Source organism: Elephas maximus, chromosome 26, assembly GCF_024166365.1.
Source record: "Elephas maximus indicus isolate mEleMax1 chromosome 26, mEleMax1 primary haplotype, whole genome shotgun sequence".
Lineage (NCBI taxonomy): Eukaryota > Metazoa > Chordata > Mammalia > Proboscidea > Elephantidae > Elephas > Elephas maximus.
Genome location: NC_064844.1, coordinates 35,158,944 through 35,181,587, shown reverse-complemented (window position 1 = coordinate 35,181,587; position 22,644 = coordinate 35,158,944). Strand labels below are relative to the sequence as shown.

General features: G+C 35.8%; 1 protein-coding gene across 1 annotated transcript in view; it reads left to right on the top strand.

Moving 5' to 3' along the window:
* YIPF4 (Yip1 domain family member 4) overlaps positions 1-13,388 on the top strand; it is a 39,753-nt gene extending 26,365 nt beyond the window's left edge. The window contains exons 4-6 of the mRNA XM_049870412.1: positions 2,015-2,092; positions 6,410-6,523; positions 9,385-13,388. Coding sequence (XP_049726369.1) covers positions 2,015-2,092; positions 6,410-6,523; positions 9,385-9,522 — 330 coding nt within the window. The 3' untranslated portion in view covers positions 9,523-13,388. The remainder of the gene's footprint in view (positions 1-2,014; positions 2,093-6,409; positions 6,524-9,384) is intronic.
* Positions 13,389-22,644: the final 9,256 nt, after the last annotated feature.

Sequence of the window (22,644 nt, the reverse complement as noted above, 5' to 3'; positions counted from 1 at the left end):
GAAACTAACTCTGCCACAGAGTGATTTGGAAATGTGTTAGTTTCCTGTTGCTGTTTTAGCAAGTTGCCACAAATTTACTAGCTGAAAACAACATAAATTTATTCTCTGACAGTTCTGGAGGTCAGAAGTCCAAAATGAGTCTTAAGGGACTAAAATCAAGATGTCAGCAGGGCTGGTTCCTTTGGAGCCTCCAGTGCAGAATCTTTCTTGCCTCTTCCACTTTTAGAGGCTGCCAGCATTCCTTGGCTCCTGGCTATATCACTCCAGTCTCTCTTGCCAGGGTCACATCACCTACTCTTCTACTGTAGTCAAATTGCCCTCTGCCTACCTGTTTTTTGGGTACTTGTGATTACATTAGGGCCCACCCAGATAATCTAGAATAATCTCCACATCTCAAGATCCTTAACTCAATCACATATGCATAGTCCCTTTTCCTGTATAAGGAAACATTCATGGTTCTTGGGATTACAATGCAGACATTTTGGAAGGGGGGCATTATTCAGCCTACCACAAGGAACCGTAGGAGATATGATTTCTGAAAACTGTGTTTGTTGAACATTACACTGGTCCTAATAATATTCACCCTAGATCAGTAGTTTATATTAGGTATTCTGTTGGAAGTGTTGTCAGGACCATTGAAGGTGAAGGGGGGTTCTGACTTGTCCACCACCAAACCTTCATCTAGAACATCTGTTATCAATTTTGTATAATCTTTCATTTGAACAAAGGATTCGAAGGCTGAAAGCAAGATTATTGCCTCCCATAGAATATTGCTCACTTTGTCTTATGTTTTCTCACGATTAGATTGAGTTTATGCATTTTTAGCAAGAATACCAGAAATGATGTTGTATCCTTCCTTGAGTATGATACTGAAATGTGTTATCACTGGTGATACTAACCTTGATCACTTGATTAGACGCAGTAGTGTCTGCCCAGTTCCTCCATTGTAAGGTTGCTATCTTTTCCTTTATAATTAATATGTTGTAGAGATACTTTGCAATTATGCAAATATCCTGTTTCTCATCAAACTTTAGCCCACTGATTTTAGCATCCATTGATGGATATTGTGTGTAAAAATTATTACTGTAGTTTTCGCTGAATAGAGATTTTTCTGTTTCCTTCATTCCTTTGACATTTATTGTTATTTTTCTCTAAAGAACAATTATCTTTCTTTCCCATTACTTTATTATTTGTTTATGTCAGCATGAACTCATAGATATTTATTCTCTGAGTTATAATCCAGTACTATAATCATTTTATTGTTCAGATTGTTCCACCTTTAGCCATTGGAAGCCCCTTCAGGTTGGCTTCTGTATCCTGTCAACATGCCCCCATCCTTTTTTGAGTACTTCCTTTCTGACCTTACAAGGTTTGTTCCAGGCTCATCTTGTTGTTTTTTCCCTGCCCTCTTTCTGGACTCAACCATTTGTCTAAGGAGTCTTGCTTCATTTTATTGGGAATGATGTGTAGAAACTAGAATTTGTATAATAAGCATGTTTATGTTGCTACTGAGGCATCATTGTTTCTTGGCCCACCCAGCACACAGACATTGGAAATATTTGTATGTGTCATTACATGAAGTCTGAGGAGTTAAAGTTGTCTGAAATGTCTTCCCTATTCTGTTAATTGGGTAAATGTGTAACTAATTTAATTTTTAAAGAACTCCAGAGAGGACTGGTAACTTGTTTCAGTTATTAATTTTTATTGCAGGATGCTGTAAATCAGGGGGTTGGAATAAGTGTTTTGTTGTCTTTTATCATAGATCTGGAAATACTGGGATTTCCTTAGGCAATTAATCATTGCTAAATTTTCATTATGGGTGTAAAATTGTATTAAACATTGTATTCTTGTTAAGTTGGAAAGATGCCTGGGAACTCACACAACCTTTCTGTGACCTAAAATTGGGCATGTCAAGCTATCTTATATGGCAGAGAATTGAGTTCCTATAAAATCTTCAGCTTGTTTGATACAAAGAAATTAATTGCATGAAATACTTTTTGTTGTTTCCCTTAAGGTGGTCTCATGGATTATCACCATTTGGATATTTGGTTCCCTAACAATTTTCTTACTGGCCAGAGTTCTTGGTGGAGAAGTAAGTAGTTGATTTGGAAAATAGCTTTTGCTTTTTATGGTAAGCTTTATTTTTGATACTCTAGGTACAGTCAGTAACTATACTCAGCATAATGGTTTCTTGTCCCAGAATTGCTTTTAAGTCATGCTAGTGGGTAGTCCTTTAAGATGATTTATTATTCAACAAATTAGTATTGTGCTTACTCAATGTTATAAGGAATGAATAGGAGAGAAAAGATCCCATCCCACTCCTCAAGCATTATAGCTTTTTAGGGAAGCATATAATTTGTTCTTTATTACAGCAGTTCTTAAAATTTTAGATCTTGGGTCCCCCGAAAGAGTTTTTGTTTATGTAGCTTATATTTATCAATATTTACCATATTTGAAATTATAACAAAAATTTTAAATGTTTATTCATTAAAAGTAATAGTAAACCAACTACATGTTAATGTAGCACATTTTTAAGAAAAATAACTTTTCTAAAATGAAAAAAGTTAGCGAGAAGAGTGACATTGTTTTACATTTTTGCAAGTAGCTTTGATGTCTGGCTTAATTGAAGATAGCTGTATTTTTTATCTGCTTTTTGTATTTAATCTGTAGTGATAGGTTTTTTTTTTTTTAATTGTGCTTTAAGTGAAAGTTTACAAATAAGTCAGTCTCTCATACAAAAATTTATATACACCTTGCTATATACTCCTAATTACTCTCCCCCTAGGGAGACAGCACACTCCTTGCCTCCACTCTCTCTTTTCATGTCCATTCGGCCAGCTTCTGACCCCCTCTGCCCTCTCATCTCCCCTCTAGACAGGAGATTTCAACATAGCCTCATGTGTCTACTTGATCCAAGAAGCTCATTCTTCACCAGTATCATTTTCTATCCCATTGTCTAGTCCAATTCCTGTCTGAAGAGTTGGCTTTGGGAGCAGTTCCTGTCTTGGGCTAACAGGAGGTCTGGGGTCCATGACCGCTGGGGTGCTTCTAGTCTCAGTCAGACCATTAAGTCTGGTCTTTTTGCAGAGAATCCGGGGTCTGCATCCTACTTTTCTCCTGTTTCCTTGGGTTTTCTTTTGTGTGCCCTATATTTTTTTTTTTAATCAGGGCAGTCATCAGTTGTAGCCAGGCACCATCTAGTTCTTCTGGTCTCAGGCTGATATAGTCTCTGATTTATGTGGCCCTTCCTGTCTCTTGGGCTCATAATTACCTTGTGTCTTTGGTGTACTTCATTCTCCTTTGGTCCAGGTGGGTTGAGACCAATTGATGCATCCTAGATGGCCACTTGCTAGCATTTAAGACTCCAGACGCCACTCTGCAAAGTGGAATGCAGAGTGTTTTCTTAATAGATTTTATTATGCCAGTTGACTCAAAAAAAAAAAAAAAAATTTTTTTTTTTTTTTTTTAGTTGACTTAGATGTCTTTTGAAACCATGGTCCCCAAACCCCTGCCCCTGCTGTGCTGGCCTTCAAAGTGTTCAGTTTATTCAGGAAACTTCTTTGCTTCTGGTTTAGTCCAGTTGTGCTTACCCCTCCTGTACTGTGTGTTGTCTTTCCCTTCACCTAAAATAGTTCTTAGTTGATAGGTTGTTTTGGTTAAAGCATATGAAGAAAATAAGACCTCACACAGACATGTTATTGGAAAAGTGCACTATTTTAATAGTCTTTTTAGATAATTGTGAATATTCTTAAAATTCTTAGGTACCATACAAAACTTGACAAGTATTAGTTTCTTCAAGATTTGTTGCAGTGTGGAATCTGAAGCCATATTAGTGAACTTTTCATACTATTTCATTAAAATTCACTTCGAATGGATCTTTTTAACCGTGCAGGACTTTGTAACATTATATATTGGTCATTTGGAAAACATTTGTACACTGAGTTATGCACATCTTCCAACTGTTGACACCTTTTACTCTACAATATCAGAAAATCACATTCATTGATATCACCATGTATATCATCAGAACAGTCTCTACTGGAAAACTATCAAGCTTACAGTGGTGGATACAAGTTTTACAAAATTCTAGTTTTTGCTTGAAAACTCAGACTTTATCATTTGCAGCAAATACTGTCAGTTGTTTTCCCTGAAGCAACAGGCTCACTTCATTTATTTTCAAGAAAATGCCTACTCTTACCCAAATCTGAATAACCATAGTTTGTCTGTCAGTTGTTCTTTCAAGTAAAAATGGCATTCTGTGAAAAAAGCATCTAATTCAACTCTTCACTCATCCACACAAGTGCTCTTCCTTGGGATAATCCTTGAACTTCAGTATACAGCACAAATGCTTCGTGTGTACTTCCCATTTTGACACATAGAATATTAAAGATATGTACTTGGAAGTTGAGTTGTAATAAAATTAATCATTTTTATTGCTTCATCAAGGACATTCTTAAGTGTAACTGGCTTTTTTTCTTCTTTTTCTGCGTATAGTATTAAAAAACACAATAACTACTAGTATAATCTCTGTCACCTTGATTCATGCCAAGACAACAATTTTACCCACCATTGCTTTTTTGCCTAGTTAGTGCAAATATCAAATCCAATAAAAAAGGCAATAATGTCTTATTAATATTATTATAAAAACAATTTTGACATTACAGTCTTCTGAAAGTATCTCTAGGACCCACTGGGGTCCATGAGTTACACCTTGAAAGCCAACCACTATTTTATTAAGACTTTATGAATTGCTATATACCTGGGGGCCCTGGTGGTGCAGTGGTTAAGAGCTACAGCTGCTAACCAGAAGGTCGGCAGTTCAAGTCCACCAGCTGCTCCTTGGAAACCCTATGGTTCTATTCTGTCCTATGGGGTCTCTATGAATCAAAATCCACTCAATGGCAAAGGGTTTTATATACTTGGGAATTCTGGTGGTTTATTCTGTGGAGAGAATAAAACAAAGGGATTCAAGGCAGAGCTATGATGTGAGTACTGGCTCATGCGTATCGAATGCAGAAACTTTGAATCATTTTCTCACAGTTCGTGGAAAGGTCTCCCAAGGCAGTTACTTAGCTCTTATCCGTCTGCTTTCTAGCTTCTAAAATTATGCTGCTGTTTTCCTGTCTCCTGTTCTTTTCCTGGTTATGCCCCTTATAAAAAAGGAGTTTCTTTTTTCTGTTTTATTAGAGTTTCAGGAGAAAGAGATAGTGGATACGTATGTTTAATCCAACATCTTAACCTAGAACTTGCAAATAAATTTAGAATAACATTTATCTACCGTACTTTTTCACATGGAAATAAAAATAATTCTAATGGAGACCTAAAATCACATTTGTTCACATAGTATTCCTTATATTCTCCACAAAACCTAATGTAATATTTATTTGAAAATAGATATGACTAAATATTTTTGGCAGTGTAGGACTGTTAATGTAGGAGTTAATTAAGCCTAGATCTTAATGTGAACTCTCACCTGCCAGCTTTGCTTTCCTGAGCAAAGTACTTTGCCTCTCTAAAACTTAAGTTTTTCATAATGGGGACAGTAATACCTACTTCATAGAGTTGTTACTTCATTTGATCTTCACAGCATGCGAAGCCTTATTATTGAACTTGGCATATAAATCGTATGCCGTCGAGTTGATTCCAACTCATAGCGACCCTGTAGGACAGAGTAGAACTGCCCCATAGAGTTTCCAAGGAGAGCCTGGTAGATTCCAACTGCTGGCCTTTTGGTTAGCAGCCGTAGCTCTTAAAACACTATGCCACCAAGGTTTGGAGCCACTAAATATACTTTCAGTCTCTCCTCACCCTTTTTCCCTTCCTTTCCGGTCTGGATTTGTCACAACTGGCTTCTCTAGACCTTGATTTTTTCATCTGAACAAGATGATTGTTGTCCGTTTAAGTACTCCACGTACAACTTAAGGGAAGTAGGGCCAGAGTGTACTCTATAGATACATTGAAAGTAATTGGATTTGTAAATCTAAAGCTCCAGAGAGAGATAAGGACTAGAAATGTATATTTGGGTATCTTCAGAAAAATGATTATAGAAGCAGTACTATGCTCCCAGGAATGTAGGAGAATCACTAATTCTGAAGATGTTAAAATTTTCCTAAATTAATCTAAAAATGTAACATAATCACAAACAAAATTCCAACAAATGTTTTGAGGAATTTAACCAAAATTATGCTCAAATCATTTTGCAGAAATATATATGCATGTGAGACAATCCAGGAAAATTATTGAAAATAGTATATTTATATAATAATTTGAAATGTAAGGGTTATGATACTTTGACTTTTTCTTAATTCACTTGTGTATGTAAGTAAACAAAGAATATATGATGTTCAATAGTGATTAAAATGAGTATCTTGATTTCTATGATACTTATTTAAAATTTGAAAATTCACAGGTTGCATATGGCCAAGTTCTTGGAGTTATAGGATATTCGTTACTTCCTCTCATTGTAATAGCCCCTGTACTTTTGGTGGTTGGATCATATGAAGTGGTGTCTACACTTATAAAAGTAAGTTACGTAGTGTGTATTACAGAAAGTCGTGTGCTATTTTCCAATGTCAAAAGTAAATTAGTTCTCTAGGTAAAAATGTCATATAACTGTTTATCATACAATTGGTAGTGTTTTGGAGCAGTAACCTTCCTTACTGATCTTACTTATTGTATTTCTTTTAGTTTTCCCCTTTAATCTGCTGGAAGTTGCGATTATACTTCTAAGGAATAAAAAGTACAAAGAGTGAATAAGGCCTCAGGATATTACACTCAGAGAACTTTTAATGTTGAATTCTTCTGTATGTTTATAGCACAGTTTCATCTGATTAGGCTTTTGAGGAGGAGATTTATTTAAAATTCCATTGTGCATTTATTTAATAACTGTTATTCCTGTTTGAGTAGTAACTTTCTTAACTAGTATAATAAACATGGTTCTAATAAATTGGCTTTTTTGTTTTGTAAAGATCAGAAATTCTTTATGCTGTGTTAAATATACATTAAGATATGTATAAATTTACAGATAATATTAACCAAACCAAGAACCAAACCCACTGCTGTCAAGTTGATTCCGACTCATAGCGACCCTATAGGACAGAGCGGAGCTGCCTGATAGAGTTTCCAAGGAGTGCCTGGCAGATTCGAACTGCTGACTGCTTGGTTAACAGCCGTAGCACTTAACCACTACGCGACCAGGGTTTCCACAGATAATATTCGAGTACCTGCTCTGTGCCAGGCACTATCCTACGCATTATATATACTTTAAAATCCTCATAACAAACCCTAAAAAATATTTAAGATTTCCACTTTGCAGACGAGCAAACTGAGGGTAAGAAAAGTTAAGATACCTCCCCAAAGCTAGACAGCAAGTAGCAGAGCCAGGATTTGGATTTAGAATGGATTAGTTCAAAAACCCACATTGTGTTTAATACCCGGTGTTTATATAATGTCAGTATTCTAAAAGGAATAATTATTTCTTTTATATTGGGATTAGTAATGAACTTTAAAAAGAACCAAATCTCATAAAAAGTAAGTGGCTCTGTCTACTCATAAAAAAATGCTTTAGTGGGGAGACTACCTAATGGCAGTGGTGGTCTTAAAAAGTTCTGTTATCCACAAAGAAAAAATTATATTCACTATTTATTATTAATACAGATATTATTCTCTGAGTGTTAATACAGATATTAATAATAAATAGTAATGTTACTTAAATTTCAACATTTACTAATTTTGAACAACTTTGGGGAATAAATGCTTTAGCATGTGTATGCATATTATACAGTGAATATAAATTTTTTTCTTTGTGGATAACAGAACTTTTTAAGACCACCACTGCCATCAGGTAGTCCCCTCACTAAAGCATTTTTTTACGAGTAGACAGAGCCACTTACTTTTTATGAGATTTGATTCTTTTTAAAGTTCATTACTAATCCCAATATAAAAGAAATAATTATTCCTTTTAGAATACTGGCATTATATAAACACCGGTTTATTAAACACAATGTGGGTTTTTGAACTAATCCATTCTAAATGCAAATCCTGGCTCTGCTACTTGCTGTCTAGCTTTGGGGAGGTGTCTTAACTTTTCTTACCCTCAGTTTGTTCGTCTGCAAAGTGGAAATCTTAAATATTTTTTAAGGTTTGTTATTAGGATTTTAAAGTATATATACTGCCTAGGATAGTGCCTGGCATAGAGCAGGCACTGGATTGGTAGCTATTGTTATTACAAATATTGTAAAAGAATATTTTGAGAGCATCCTTGCATGTGTGAAATCTTCACACCCTTTAAGGGTCATGGGGAAGACCTTACCTTCTGCCTAAGATCTTTTAAAAAGAAAAAAGTTGGCAGTTTACCCCTTATTAGAACTTAGCTTCCAGTTTACCTGTTATTAGAACTAAGCTTAAAAGTCTCACAGTGTAGCAGCTAGCTCCATGCTGGGATTTAATTATCCTGCCCTTAGTGAACTTTACTGAATCATTCAGGATCACTTCCTGCTGTGTGTTGTTTTACTTGGGTTTGAATACAGACAGTCACCGGGCTGCTTACAAAATCAGTTCCTGTGTCCTTAAATCTTTAAGTCGAATTTGTAGGTGAGTAGCAACAGGTGCATACAGTTCTTATTTAGCCTTACTTTAGTGCAAGAAAAGGTTTCAAAGCTGCACATGGCAGCAAGTGAAAGCAATTGTGATAAAGAATTCATTGCAAGTAGTATTGGTTCATTCATTTCAAAGAGAGGGCAAATTTACATAACATTAAAGGGCAAGTACGAGTTGTCTGTAAATCTGGCATTTGTAGTACGGGGACTGCCTGTACCTCAGAGACTAGTCCCAAAATTACCAAAACCATTGTCCTCTGGTCGTTTTTACTCATGTAATTCAGTAAAAGTTGGAATGTTATGTACTCAATAAATGTATTATTATAGAATGGAAAATATGTTTTTTATATCATTACAAATTTAGGATAAAAGTGTTTTTAAACCTCAGAATTTTTTTTGCCCAAATTTCTTTTGCAGTCGCTTTATCATGTGTGTAGTGAGCTATTGTGCATGTTTCTTGTTTAAATTCAAGGTTCGTTGAGATATATGTTAGAAAACTTTCACCAGTTAATCCTACAAATCCTAGTTTTATTCAGCATTAACTCTCTTTAGATTTAGAGATCTCTGATTACAGAGATTCAGGTTTGATAAGAAAAGGCCACATTTACAGAAGTCAAGGAGCAGAGCAAGAACAAATATTCTTAGTACATTTTTAACGTTCTTAATAAGTTTTACTGTTTACCACAATTGGTTGTCAGAGTTGCTTTCAAGAAATATTGTAAACTCTATGATATGCAAAAAGTTATTTGACTTGCTAATATGTTGCCTTTTTTTTTTTTTTTTTAAGCTGTTTGGGGTGTTTTGGGCTGCCTACAGTGCTGCTTCATTGTTAGTGGGTGAAGAATTCAAGACCAAAAAGCCTCTACTGATTTATCCAATCTTTCTATTATACATTTATTTTTTGTCCTTATATACTGGAGTGTGATCTGAAAAAGTCATACTTGAGTGGAAAAAAGACAATGTTACATGTGTATGTAGACTGGGAATTCTTGCTGAGAAGGTTGGAGGACACCTTTTGCTGATAACATTTTACACGTTCCAGTTGTAAAGACACGATTACGGTCTTAAAAAAAAAAATTTTTTTTTTGTATTTAATTAAACAATTGCAGATATCTGGGTTTTTTGTTTGTTGTTTGTTTTCAGAATGCTAGTCTGTTTGTTTCTTCATATTCCAGTGAATAAAAAAAAAAAGCATTGTGTTTTTAAGATTGTGTCAATATTCAACTGAAAACTTGTGCCAAAAGAATGTGGACTGGTAACTGCAATTTCACTCGGAGGGTAAATATGACAAGATCTTAATAACCTAGAAGTGTAATTTTTCTTTCTTGAAAGAGTTTTCTCCTGCACCACACGTTCTGTAGATATATATTTATACATATATATTTATAAAATACATCTTATTATTCACAAAATATATTTCTGAATATTCTGAAAATTAAGATATTTTAAACCTGATGCTGAAACTTTCTTTAATTTGGCCATTAATCTTTTCTTATTTATAAATTTAAATTTGTTTATTAAACTATATATAATTTTTAAAATCTCATACATGTTTCAGTACCTCTTTATTAAGAATTCTTAATAACTTATTGTTGTGTGCCATTGAGTCGATTCCAACTCATAGCAACCCTATAAGACAGAGTGGAACTGCCCCACAGTAGAACTGAAGCAAACTGCCGCATCTTTCTCCCATGGAGTGGTTGATGGGTTCGAACCACCAACGTTTCGGTTAGTAGCTGAGTGCTTAACCACTGTGCCACCAGAGGTCCTTCTTAATAACTACTAAAATTAAATTTGATAGTTGCTAATGTAGATATGGTTTGGGTGTGGTTTGAAAAAACATTTTGATAAACTGTTTATCTTCCTGACCAGAGGAGCAAGAGGTATAATGTGTATGGCATTCATTAAAATTGTTAATATGTAGAAAAAGTAATACTTATAGCATCAGTAGTTATTTTTAAAGCAGTACAACTAAATCATAAAAGCTGCTGGAAATCTGAACAATGTTATATGAAGTAGAAAAAAAATAAAATGCTTCCCAGCTTGTTTTTTGTTTTACAACACCTCATTCTGTATTACTTGATAGTTGGACCAGTACCAGGTACTCGCTAACAAACATCCAATTTTTGCTAAGGAAAATAAGAATTTTTAACTACAATTTGCTTGTTGCTCTGGACTACCTTTAATATTGATAAGTGAAATATTTTTATTTATGTCCATAAAATAGCAAATACCTATTAACTCTTAGCAAATTGTTGTGTTACCCTTTCTCGTCTCAGCTAGAAAAGTTAACTGCTGTACTCAATATGGTAACATAGCCATTTCTTGGCATGTATTTCTTTAGCAGCCTTATCTATCCAGCAGTTCTGAAGCAAGCCTACAAATTAGCAAGTTAACCAAAGCCCATATCTCTTCCTTACTCTCCCCACTCCCCCCAAAAAAGAAAGAAAATAAAATCTTATTTTAAACTGAAGGAAAAGTGTGGAGCTACCTTTGAGCCAGAATAATGTGGGAAATTACATGTACTGATTTTTCAACAGCCTTAGAAAAACAAATGAGAAGCACCAGAGAGGTAGGACTTATAGAACCTAAAATAATTTTAAGTAGTGAGGAAGCATTTGGGGCTACAGAAGCCACACTGTAACATAAGCAGTTGTCACACTTCAGGAGTTCTGAGGTCATTATTAAAATGGATGATTGTATTTGATGTTTGTAGTGTTGACCCTGGAATCTTCCCAAAAAGTTTGGGGGTCAGTACCAAGGAGTAGAGTTTAACTTATGAATAAGTTAAAGCATTCTAAGACCACCTCTGTCAAAAAGTGGTTTAATTTTTTAAGCTATTATTGCTACGGCTGTGAACCAAAGGGTTGGCAGTTCGAATCCGCCAGGCGCTCCTTGGAAACTCTATGGGGCAGTTCTACTCTGTCCTATAGGGTCGCTATGAGTCAGAATCGACTCTACGGCCCTGGGTTTTTGGGCTATTATTGCTTCAAATTCACCTATATGGGTCATATTTCTAATAATGTGAGATAAGCTGAGTTATTTTATTCTAGAAAATTTATGTTTTAAGTAAATAGCGTTTAACTTGGGAACTGTCTTGTTTATAGAGTATGTATAAATACGATTTTTCAATGTTGCAAGCTCAACCATCATCATCCTCATGTCCTAGTGAGCTGAGCAGTTAAAACAGATCGTCAGTTTGAAAGTATATGTAAATGTATACAAGGTCCAGTACTGCTACAGCTAATAAAGCTAAGCTGCCCGTAACGATGTTCTCTCCTTGAATTTTTGATAGTAGTTTTTTAAGGCATTGTGATTTCCAGCCTAATTATTAATGCATTAATATTTTAAAACCAGAACCAGTCACATATCTCTGTCACTTGTAGTTGTGTGTATGTTTTTTAAATAATGTTATCTTATGTAGTCATCCTAATGGGTGGCGTTCCTCCAAAACAGAATTATGGGACATATTTGCTTCTGTTTCGAATTGATTATAAACTTTGAAATTTCTACTAAAATCAGTCTTATAATTAAACACTGTGTTAAAAAGTAGTTTAGAAAGATTTGTAAAGTTTTATGAATCATTGTAAAACCTGCTTGCTTCTAAGGTCTGTAAGACAGTTTTTTTTTGTATAATAATGTGTCTGTTTCTAAACGTTCCCCCAAATTCTCAACTTAAAGAGTTCTAAATTGGTGAAAATCTGCATTGACCTAAAATATGAAGTAGATGTTCTTGTTTGAATATTGTTTAAAAGTTAGCTTATTTTTTAAAATGTTGATGTAATAAAATACTGAATAAAATAATACTTCTACAACCTAATGTAAACACTAAAATACTTTCCAGATTCAACAAAAATAATTGAATATTTGAAAATGATTGTTATTTATCTTTTACATTTTTATTAGTGCATATTTGGCCACAGTTTTAGGCTTTAGGGGTTGTGACATGTTTTTTAAATAATATTTTACTACTTCCACACAATTCTTTCCGATTGCATAGCAGTCTGAAACAGGTCTTACTAGAGCTAAAAACCACCCTCAGCAATTCTGTGCTCTGATGTATCAGTTATATAAACAAAGTAATAATATTTGTTAATCTCCTTCATAAATGGTTTCTTTAATTGAACCTCTGAGCCTTGTATTACTTTTTAATTTCCCTTTAGCCACAGAATCACAAGTGGTCTATTCTTCATTTATATAATTTTCCTCCAGTAGTTGGTGTGTTTGAGAAATGGTTGCACTTTTTGAGTAAATGCCTAGAATATGATTTTGATATCAGTAAATGAATTCACTAAAAACTAGACATTCTTATATCCTTGCACCTCAAATCATGATCCTTTCCAAAGACAATGTTCCACTTGTGAATATATTTTCTTGATAACAAGCTGGTGTGAATTTTAGACCTTACTGTCGAAATCAACTCGATGGCAGCAGGTTTGGTTTGGCTTTTTTTGGTTTTTTTATGGGGTGCAGTGGATCTGAAAAGAAATGGTTGAGAGAATATCACCTATACAAAACATAATTTATTAAACATGAAGCTTATGGTTAGATGTCTTTTTGAGTTCTTTTCAAATGCTGAGGTTGAATTTGGAGGTTAATTTAGGGAAAGAATGTCAGGAGGATTAGAATAGCAGCTGTAAAATAATCTCCTACTTAATATTTTTTATTTCCAGCAAGATACCCACAAGTTTTTACTTTGAAGGTATAGTTTGCAAGTGCTTGAAAAATTTTCTTTTTAATTCCTTAAACATCCCTTCTAAACGGTTCAGTGGTGTACTAATGCTATCTTTGAATTTATTTTAGGTCGTATACTAATATGAAAAAGATAAAAATAAAAAAGATAGAATGTATTTAATAAAAAAATTTAATTGAACTTATAGCATATAAAGATTGTTCATACTTACAGGGGTGGGGGAAGTAAACATTTCTACCTGTAATAATTTTGTTAAATTAAGACTTTGAATGTGAGTAAATTAGGTTTATCAAGAATAGAAGCCTTGGTTTTTCAGTAATCATTACCACCGAGCAACTTTTATTAAAACACAGTATGACTAGTTATGGGGAGATATTTGTCATCTGGTGATAAAGAGAAAAGGTAATATAAAAGCAAATTGCTACTATTCACATAATAAGCGCTCACCGTTAAAGAAAAAATTATTGAACAATAATTTTACATTTTTGCGGTGTTCTATAATGATCCTACTTTGTGGAATTAATCTGTTCTTTTTTTTTCTATGTAAAGTATCAAATAGTAGGCACCATTTGATAATGAGACAACCCATATGTTTGTAATCCTTATTTGGAATTACTTGCTGCAATAATTGTAGCCTCCACGGAAACCAGTAAAAGCGCTGTTATGATGATGGGCCTAGTTGCTTAATCCCTCGTATCCAGTCATGTTTGCCAAACGGGACTTAGCAAAATCTTACTCCTAAATCCAAATTTATTTTCAAAGGATGGTGCTGGTCGTGGCTTGAAGAATGAAACATTGAGAAGAAGCACATTTGAATTGGGTACCCTGAATGTGAAAATATTTTAGTATTTTTTGTCCCATTACATTATGCCAGATTCAGTGCTAGGTATCAGGTTACAGAGATAAGAAAAAAAGACTATAGCCTGACCAGACTTTAATAAGCATATCTAGCGTGGGGGGCAACCAAATAATTTCATAAACAAATTTTGAAACAATTATAGCTGTGACAAATGGAAGACATGGAGGTCTGTGGTGGTAGGAGATTGTATGCTAGAGGAATTAGCTAAGAGAAGGCTTCCCTGAGGCGATGATGCTTGAGCTGAGATCTTAGGGACAAGTATAAGTTAACTAGGCAAGGAGGGGAGGGAAGAGTATTCTAGACAGAGGGAACAGCAAGTGAGTAGAAGGAATTGAAAGCCAGTTTGGAGTTTTGTGTTTTATGGAATTGAAAAGTTGGGCGATACCATACTTGACTTTGTAGGCCATGTTTTCTTTGTCAGGTTTTGATTAGAAATATGGTATCAGAAACATTCTTTTAATAGTTGTTGTTAGGCCCCCTCGAGTCAGTTCCAACTCATAGCGACCCTATGCACAACAGAACAAAACACTGCCCGGTCCTGAGCCATCCTTAAAATCGTTGTTATGCTTGAGCTCATTGTTGCAGCCACTGTGTCAATCCACCTCGTTGAGGACCATCCTCTTTTCTGCTGACCCTGTACTCTGCCAAGCAGTACTGCTCCAGGGACTGATCCCTCCTGACAACATGTCCAAAGTATGTAAGGAGCATTCTGGCTGTACTTCCTCTAAGACAGATTGTTCGTTCTTTTGGCAGTCCATGGTATATTCAACATTCTTTGCCAACACCACAATTCAAAGGCCTCAACTCTTCTTCGGTCTTCCTTATTCCTTGTCCAGCTTTCACATGCATATGATGTGATTGAAAATACCATGACTTGGGTCAGGCGCACCGTAGTCTTCAAGGTGACGTCTTTGCTCTTCAACACTTTAAAAAGGTCCTTTGCAGCAGATTTACCCAATGCAATGCATCTTTTGATTTCTTGACTGCTGCTTCCATGGCTGTTGATTGTGAATCCAAGTAAAACGAAATCCTTGACAACTTCAATGTTTTCTGCTTTTATCATGATGTTGCTCATTGGTCCAGTTGTGAGGATGTTTGTTTTCTTTTTGTTGAGGTGCAACCCATACTGAAGGCTGTGGTCTTTGATCTTCATTAGTAAGTGCTTCAAGTCCTCTTCACTTTCAGCAAGCAAGGTTGTGTCATCTGCATAACGCAGGTTGTTAATGAGTCTCCCTCCAATCCTGATGCCCTGTTCTTCTTCATATAGTCCAGCTTCTCATGTTATTTGCTCAGCATACAGATTGAATACATGTAGTGAAAGAATACAACCCTGACCCACACCTTTCCTGACTTTAAACCAATCAGTATCCCCTTGTTCTGTCAGAACAACTGCCTCTTGATCTATGTAAAAGTTCATCATGAGCATCATTAAGTGTTCTGCAAATCCCAATCTTTGCAACGTTATCCACAATTTGTTATGATCCACACAGTCGAATGCCTTTGCATAGTCAGTAAAATACAGGTAACCATCCTCTGATAGTCTCTGCTTTCAGCCAGGATCCATCTGACATCAGCAATGATATCCCTGCTTCCATGTCTTCTTCTGAAACCAGCCTGAATTTCTGGCAGTTCCCTGTTGATATACTGCTACAGCCATTTTTGAATGATCTTCAGCAGAATTTTACTTGGATATGATATTAATGATACTCTATAACCTCCACATTCAGTTGGATCACCTTTCTTGGGAATAGGCATAAATATGGATCTCTTCCAGTCAGCCAGAAAGCTGTCTTCCATATTTCTTGGCATAGACAAGTGAGCAGCTCCAGCGCTGCATCTGTTGAAACACCTCAATTGATATTCCATCAATTCCTGGAACCCTGTTTTACGCCAGTGCCCTCAGAGCAGCTTGGACCTCTTCCTTCGGTACCATTGGTTTCTGATCATATGCCACCTCTTGAAATGGTTGAACATTGACTAATTCTTTTTGGTATGATGACTGTGTGTATTCCTTCCATCTTTTCGTGCTCACTGCATCGTTTAATATTTTCCCCATAGAATCCTTCACTATTGCAACTCAAGGCTTGAATTTTTTCTTCAGTTCTTTCAGCTTGAGAAACGCTGAGCGTATTCTTCCCTTTTGGTTTTCCATCTCCAGCTCTTTGCACATTCATTATAATACTTTGTCTTCTGGAGACACCCTTTGAAATCTTCTGTTCAGTTCTTTTACTTCATCAATTCTTCCTTTTGCTTTAGCTGCTTGATGTTCGAGAGCAAGTTTCAGAGTCTCTTCGGACATCCATCTTGGTCTTTTCTTTCCTGTCTTTTCAGTGACCTCTTGCTTTCTTCATGGATGATGTCCTTGATGTCATTCCACAACTCGTCTGGTCTTCAGTCACTAGTGTTCAATGCGCCTAATCTATTCTTCACATGGTTTCTAAATTCAGGTGGGTTGTACTCAAGATCATATTTTGACTCTCGGACTGGCTCTTTTTCTTCAGTTTCAGCTTGAACTTGCATATGAGCAATTGATGGTCTGTTCTACAGTCGGCCCCTGGCCTTGTTCTGACTGATGATATAGGGCTTTTCCATCGTCTCTTTCCACAGATGTAGTCAATTTGATTTCTGTGTGTTTCATCTGGTGAGGTACATGTGTATAGTTGCCGTTTATGCTGGTGAAAGAATGTATTTGCAATGAAGAAGTCACTGGTATTGCAAAATTCTATCATTCAATCCCTGGCATTTTTTCTCTCACCAAGGCCATATTTTCCAACTACTCATCCTTCTTTGTTTCCAATTTTCACATTCAAATTGCCAGTAATTATCAATGCATCTTGATTGAATGTTCGATCAATTTCAGACTGCAGCAGCTAATAAAAATCTTCTATTCATCTTTGGCCCTAGTGGTTGGTGCATAAATTTGAATAATGGTCGTATTAACTGGTCTTCCTTGTAGGTGTATGGATATTATCCTATCACTGACAGCGTTGTACTTCAGGATAGATCTTGAAATGTTCTTTTTGATGATGAATGCAACATCATTCCTTTTCAAGTTGTCATTCCCAGCATAGTAGACTATATGATTGTCCAATTCAGAATGGCCAATACCAGTCCATTTCAGCTTAGTAATGCCTAGGATATCGATGTTTATGGATTCCATTTCATTTTTGATGATTTCCAATTTTCCTAGATTCATACTTCATACATTCCAGGTTCTGATTATTAATGGATATTTGCAGGTGTTTCTTCTCATTTTGAGTCTTGCCACATCAGCAAATAAAGGTCCTGAAAGCTTTACTCTATCCACGTTATTAAGGTCAACTCTACTTTGAGGAGGCAGGTCTTCGGCAGTCATCTTTTAAGTGCCTTCCAACCTGGAGGGCTCATCTTCCAGCACTGTAACAGACAACGTTCTGCTGCTATTCATAAGGTTTTCACTGGCTAATGCTTTCTAGTAGTAGACCACCAGGTCCTTCTTCCTAGTCTGTCTTAGTCTTTTAATAGTAAAGGTCAGGATATGCAATTATACCCTTGGTGTATATCCAACAGATACATCACAAGAGATGTGCAAGAATGTGCATAGTATAATAGCCAAAAATTGGGAACAACACACCCATCAAAATAGAATGAATAAATTGATATATTTATACAGTGAAATCTTATGCAGCAATAAAATGAGTGAACTAGTGCCATGTGCAACAACATGGAGACTCTCACAAGCATTATATTGGGTGAAAGAAGCAGACAAGGAATTTATAGTTACATGACGTTCAAACAGGCAGAATTAAGCTAAAGTGTTCAGGATGCATACTGAAGTGGCACAGTTTTTTTTTTTAACAGCTTTATCTAGGTATAATTTATATACCATAAAGTGCATCTGTTGTAAGTGGATGATTTTTAGTACTTTTGTACATTTGGACAACCATTAGCACCATCTAGTTAGCAAGGTCATTTTTATAAAAAAGTGACTTTCACAAAAGTCAGTGTTACCCTTAGTGAGGAAGGACAGGGTTGTGTTTAGAAAGGAGGATGGGGAGGGCTTCTGGGATTGCTGGCAATATTCTATTTCTTGACCTCGATCTGGTGGCTTCTGAATGTTTGGTTCTTAATAATTCATATGCAATAAGTTTATTGTATATACTTTTCTGTATGTGTGTTACAGTACTTTGTTTAAAATGTGTTTTTTAAATTGTTTTAGATAGGCTACACAGTTAAATTACCACTTTACATCTTATTTTTTTCATGTATCATACCATAGCCATTTTTTTGTTATACAAACTTCATAGAGAAGTCTTTGCTGAACACCCTAACTATCCAACCATGTGCCACTCTATTACATCTACATCATTGCTGATTTCATTCATAGCACTTACTACCCTTTAAGCATCTAGTTTTTTTTTTTTGTATACCTACACTGTAATGCAAGCTCCATTAGAGCAGGAACATTTTCTGATATGTTCATCAGTGTATTCCCAGTACTTTTGTTGAGTAAATATGTGAACCTGGTCTTTCAATCCTGAATTCAGATTCAGATCCAATGGATTTCAAAACCTGCAGTCTTAATCATTAGTCGTTAATAGAGTGTTAAAGTTTGGTAAAACCTTAGCTGCCATTTAATGAGTTTAATCATAGTTCATTACACAAATGCAGAAACTAAGGCAAGGAAAGATTCAATAACAGTAGTGACCTGCAAAATTGGGATAAGAAGTAAACTAATTTAGTGCAGTTTCATTACGACATGGAACAACGGTGGTGCCAAGCTGGATAGCAACATAGAAAATTGCCTTCTTCCATAATCCATCATATGAATAACTGAAACATCTTTCCTCTTCTTTTTAATGCTTTCTGTTGAGTTGGAATCAACTCGACAGCAATGAATTTGGTTTCTTTGGTTTTTATCCCACTTTTTGAAAATCTACTATTAGCTTTAGACTCGCAAGTACTAAGGCTTATGGAGCCATTGTAAACATTAAATGAGCTTGTCAATATAAAACACATGTATTAGTCATATTGATAATTAAGGTGTGCCTGACCCAAACCATGTTATTTTCAAACACTTCATATGCATGTGAAAGCTGGACAATGAAAAAGGAAGACTGAAAAACTGACATATTTGAATTATGGTGTTGGCCAGAAGAATGAACAAATCTATCTTGGAAGAAATATAGCCAGGATGCTCCTTAGAAGTGATAATGGTGAGACTTCATCTCACTTACTTTGAACATGTTATCAGGAGGGGAGAATGCCCTGGAGGAGGACATCAATTTTGGTAAAGTAGTTGTTGTTAATGTGCCAACAAGTCGATTCCGACTCATAGTGACCTTACAGGACAGAGTAGAACTGCCCCATATGGTTTCAAGGAGCAGCTGGTGGATTCAAACTGCTGACCTTTTGATTACACTGCATCAGTAAAAAAGGGGAAGAACCCTCAGTGAGTTGGATTGACACAAAAGCTTCAACAACGGGAAACATGGCGATGATTGTGAGGATGGTTCAGAGCCAGGCAATGTTTTATTCTGTTGTATGTTGGGTTACTATGACACACCAAGCATTCAGTAACCATTAGCTATCCTGTTAAAACTGAAATCACTTAGATCAATGAAACAGGACAGTTTCCACAAATTAAGCCATTTATACATGGAAAGTTAGTATAAAGGTAGCATGTTATGGAAAAAGCACTATTAAAAAATAGAGATACTGTATCACATAAGAACAGATTTGGTTTCATGGAACACAGAATCTCAGAAGAGAAACTAGATAACTGGGAGCTCCTAAAAATCAAACACTTATACTCATCAGAGGACTTTATCAAGAGAGTAAAAAGACAACCTACAGACCGGGAAAAAGTTTTGGCTACGACAATCAATCAGGGTCTAATCTCTAAAATCTGCAAGATACTCAAAACTTCAAAAAGACAACTCAATTAAAAAAATGGGCAAAGTATATGAACAGGCACTCCACCAAAGAAGACATTCAAGCATCTAACAGATACATGAGGAAATGCTCATTCATTAGAGAAATGCAAATCAAAACTACAATGAGATACCATCTAACCCCAACAAGGCTAGCATTAATCCAAAAAACACTAAATAATAAATGTTGGAGAGGTTGTGGAGAGACTGGAACACTTATACACTGCTAGTGGGAATATAAAATGTACAACCACTTTGGAAATCGATTTGCCACTTCCTTAAAAAGCTGGAAATAGAAGTACCATATGATCCAGCAGTCCCACTCCTTGGAATATATCCTAGAGAAATAAGAGCCATCCCATGAATAAATATATGCACACCCATGTTCATTGCAGCACTGTTCACAATAGCAAAAAGGTGGAAATAACCTAGGTACCCATCGGCAGACAAATGAATAAACAAATTATGGTATATACACACAATGGAATACTACGCAACAATAAAGAGAAATGATGACTCCAAGAAACATCTCACAACATGGATGAATCTAGAAGGCATTATGCTGAGTGAAATTAGTCACAGAAGAACAAATATTGTATGAAAACATTATTGTAAGAACTCAAGAAAATGTTTAAACAGAAGAAAACATTATCTGATGATTATGACATTGGGGAGGGAGGGAGAGGGAAATTCACTAACTAGATCGTAAACAAGAATTAGACAAAGGGAAGAACAACACAATACAGGGAAAGTCAGCACAACTGGATTAAACCAAAAGCTAAGAAATTTCCTGAACACAACCAAACATGTTGAGGGACAGAGTAGCAGGGGCGGGGGTCTGGGGACCATGGTTTAGTGGGACATCTAGGTCAATTGGCATAACAAAGTTTATTAAGAAAATGTTCTACATCCCACTTTGGTGTCTTCTGGGGTCTTAAAAGCTTGCCAGTGGCCCTCTAAGATGCATCAATTGGTCTCAACCCACCTGGAGCAAAGGATAATGAAGAACATCAAAGACACAAGGAAAATATTAGCCCAAGAGACAAAAGGGCCACATAAACCAGAGACACTGTCAGCCTGAGACCAGAAGAACTAGATGATGCCCAGCTACCACCAATGACTGTCCTGACAGGGAACGCAACAGAGAGTCCCTGACAGAGCGGGAGAAAATGTGGTGCAGAACACAAATTCATGTAAAAAGACCAGATTAGTGGTCTGACTCAGACTAGACCCCGGAAGACATGGCCCCTGGACTCTGCTAACCCAGAACTAAAACAATTCCCGAAGCCAGCTCTTCAGACAAATGTTAGACTGGACTATAAAACATAAAATAATACTCATGAAAAGTGTGCTTCTTCATTCAAGTAGATACATGAGACTAAATGTACAGCTCCTGTCCAAAGGCAGGATGAGAAGATAGAAAGGGTTGAATAGACACATGAAACCCGGGGTGAAAAGGGAGAGTGTGCTGTCACATTTTAGAGATTGCAACTAGGGTCACATAACATACGTGTATACATTTTTGTATGAGAAATTAACTTGAGCTGTAAACTTTCACCTAAAGCACAATAATTAAATTTTTTAAAAATATTGTTTCTATGCTTAACTGAGCAGGAGTTTGTTTTTCTCCCATAGTAAGAAATCCAAGAACACATAATCCAGGACTGGTGTGGCAGCTTAACAATGTCATTAAGGACTGAAGTTCCTTGTGCCTTTCTACTCTGCCATTTTTGGTGGGTGACTTTCACCCTCATTGTCTCAAGATAACTGCTTTATCTCCAGATATTACATCTACATTCCAAGCAGGAAGAAAGGTAAAGGCTAAGGAGCCAAATGGAGCATGTCAGTCAAAGTTGTCTCATTGAAAATCTTTTGGGAAAGATGTTGCTTAATGGGTACAAAGTTTCTGTCTGGTGTAATGAAGATTTTTGGAAGTAGTGGCGATAATTGCACAACATTGTGAATGTTATTAATGTCACTGAATTGTACACTTAAGAATGGTTAAAAGAACAAATTTATGTTATATATATTTTACATATATAAATAAAACAAATGTTTTAAAAAATGTTTCAGAAGCCTCTCCCCTCCCATGACTTCTGAATCACACGTCCACCCCTTGCTGCAAAAAAGCCTGGGAAAGTATTTTTACCTGGGCCCATCACTAACTGAACAAAGTCAGGGTCCTGTTAGTAAGTAAGAATGGATGCCAGATAGGTAACTAGTGGTGTCTTACAAAGACATGGCAGGCTGTTCAGAAATATATAAAGCTGGGTCTGTACTTCATTCCTTACACCAAAGTAACTGGTAGATTACCATCTATTTAAAACAAGTAAACCAGAAGGAAAAAAAAAAAAAAACTGGAATTAAGTTTTCATGTATCTTTGAGATAATATAACATAAAACACAAAGCCATAAAAGAAAAGATTAAGATACTTTACTACAAGTAATTTAGACAATTATATGGGTAAAAAGTTAAGCTATAAATTGGGGAAAATGTTTGCAAGACCTGTAAACAAAGGACTAATTTCTTTAATATAAAAAAAGAACATTTAGGACTTCTGCCAACATGGTGCCATAGACAGA